At 40.2% G+C, this 1,601-nt stretch overlaps 1 protein-coding gene across 1 annotated transcript; it reads right to left on the bottom strand.

Moving 5' to 3' along the window:
• Positions 1–842: 842 nt before the first annotated feature.
• LOC136837925 (craniofacial development protein 2-like) lies at positions 843–1,361 on the bottom strand. The gene has a single exon (XM_067102795.1). The coding sequence runs from the start codon at positions 1,359–1,361 to the stop codon at positions 843–845; it is 519 nt and encodes a 172-aa protein (XP_066958896.1).
• Positions 1,362–1,601: the final 240 nt, after the last annotated feature.

The raw sequence follows: 1,601 nt of genomic DNA, 5'->3' as shown, positions 1-1,601 counted from the left end.
AATCCTGGGAACTTCTCTTTCATTTGCTACTCCATCCTCAATGATATTCCTTGGATTTTCTTCATTTAGAAGATTTTCAAAATACTCTCTCCATCTACTTTTAATTCCTCCTCTTTTGTTAGAACCTTACCATTTCCATCTTTAATTTGCTTAATGTGTGAGGTCTTTTGTTGCTTTGTCTCTAGCTTTGGCTATCCTGTGGATGTTTCTTTGGCCCTCCAGTGTGTCAACATTCTCATACAGATCATTGAAAGCAGCAGCCTTGTTCTGGCAACTTGTTGTTTTGCAACTTTCTTTGCTTCTTTTGATATTTGCTCATTTTCTTCTGTTTTGTGTTTATCATAGTTCTTTTGGGATTCTTTCTTTTTCTTGATCTTGTCTTGTGTGTCTTTATTCCACCACCAACTTTCTTTATCTTTTGGGGACCTTTGCCTGATGTTTTGCCTAAAATTTCCTCCCCATGCCTTAGGATCACATTGCTGTTAAACTCCACCAATCATTTACATCATCTTCCAACTTTATTTCTCTCAGAACATTCTCCTTAAACCTAGATCTCAACTCCACTTTTCTGCCTTTTCTAGCTCCCACCACTTGATCTTAGGGTTACTTTTCCTCTTTCCCTTTGTCCCTTTTCGAATTAAAAGGTCCACAACCACCAGCTTATGTTGTTGGCCAACATTCTCTCCATATATCACTTTACAATCCTTTACTTCCTTAAGATGTTGTCTCCTAAAAGAGCAGAAAATCAATTTGACTCTCTTTTCCACCACTTCTATATGTCACATAATCTTTCTTCATAAAGAATGTATTAATTAGTGCCATATCAAAATGCCACTGCAAGTCTATGATGCCTTCGCCTTCTTCGTTCCTCTCCCCATTCCTAGTCCTCCATGGATTCTTGAAATCACTCTTCTATCTGTACCTATATGTCCATTCAAGTCTCCACCCAATACAACTCTCTCTTCCTCTGAGATTGATGTTAATACTTCATCCAACTCCCGCCAAAACATTGACTTCTCTTCCTCATCACATCCAGCTTGTGGGGCATAAGCACTTATCACATTTAGGACTTCTTCTGATAACATTAATTTGACCTTCATTATCCGACTACAACTTCTTTTGACTTCTACCACTTTTTCCTTCAGTTCACTGTTTACAATGATGCCTACTCCACTTCTACTATTCTCGTCTGCTCCACTGTACAGGAGCTTCCATCCTCCTCCTATTTCCTTTGCCTTGTTCCCTCTCCACCTTGTTTCTTGCACACACAAGATGTCAACTCTCCTTGTATTCATCATCTCCGCCACCTCTCTACTCTTTCCTGTCATACTACCCACATTTAGTGTCCCAATTCTAATCATATGGACTTGCTTCTTTAACCACAATCGCCCACACTGCGGTAGCCCTTGCATATTTATCGGAGGGGTCAGGCGAGGCCCCTGCGCGTCGCTTAATCGGGGTATGCCCTGGCATTCTCTCTAAATCTGGATTCGACTAACCATTTACCCGGGCTTAGGACCGGCACCAAGTTGGGCTGGCTTGCCCCCCCAGTGGCTAGATTATATATATATATATATATATATATATATATATATATATAT

The sequence above is a fragment of the Macrobrachium rosenbergii genome, unplaced genomic scaffold (genome assembly GCF_040412425.1).
Source record: "Macrobrachium rosenbergii isolate ZJJX-2024 unplaced genomic scaffold, ASM4041242v1 13895, whole genome shotgun sequence".
NCBI lineage: Eukaryota > Metazoa > Arthropoda > Malacostraca > Decapoda > Palaemonidae > Macrobrachium > Macrobrachium rosenbergii.
Note: the sequence above shows the minus strand (reverse complement) of the source record. Positions and strands in the feature narration are given on the sequence as shown.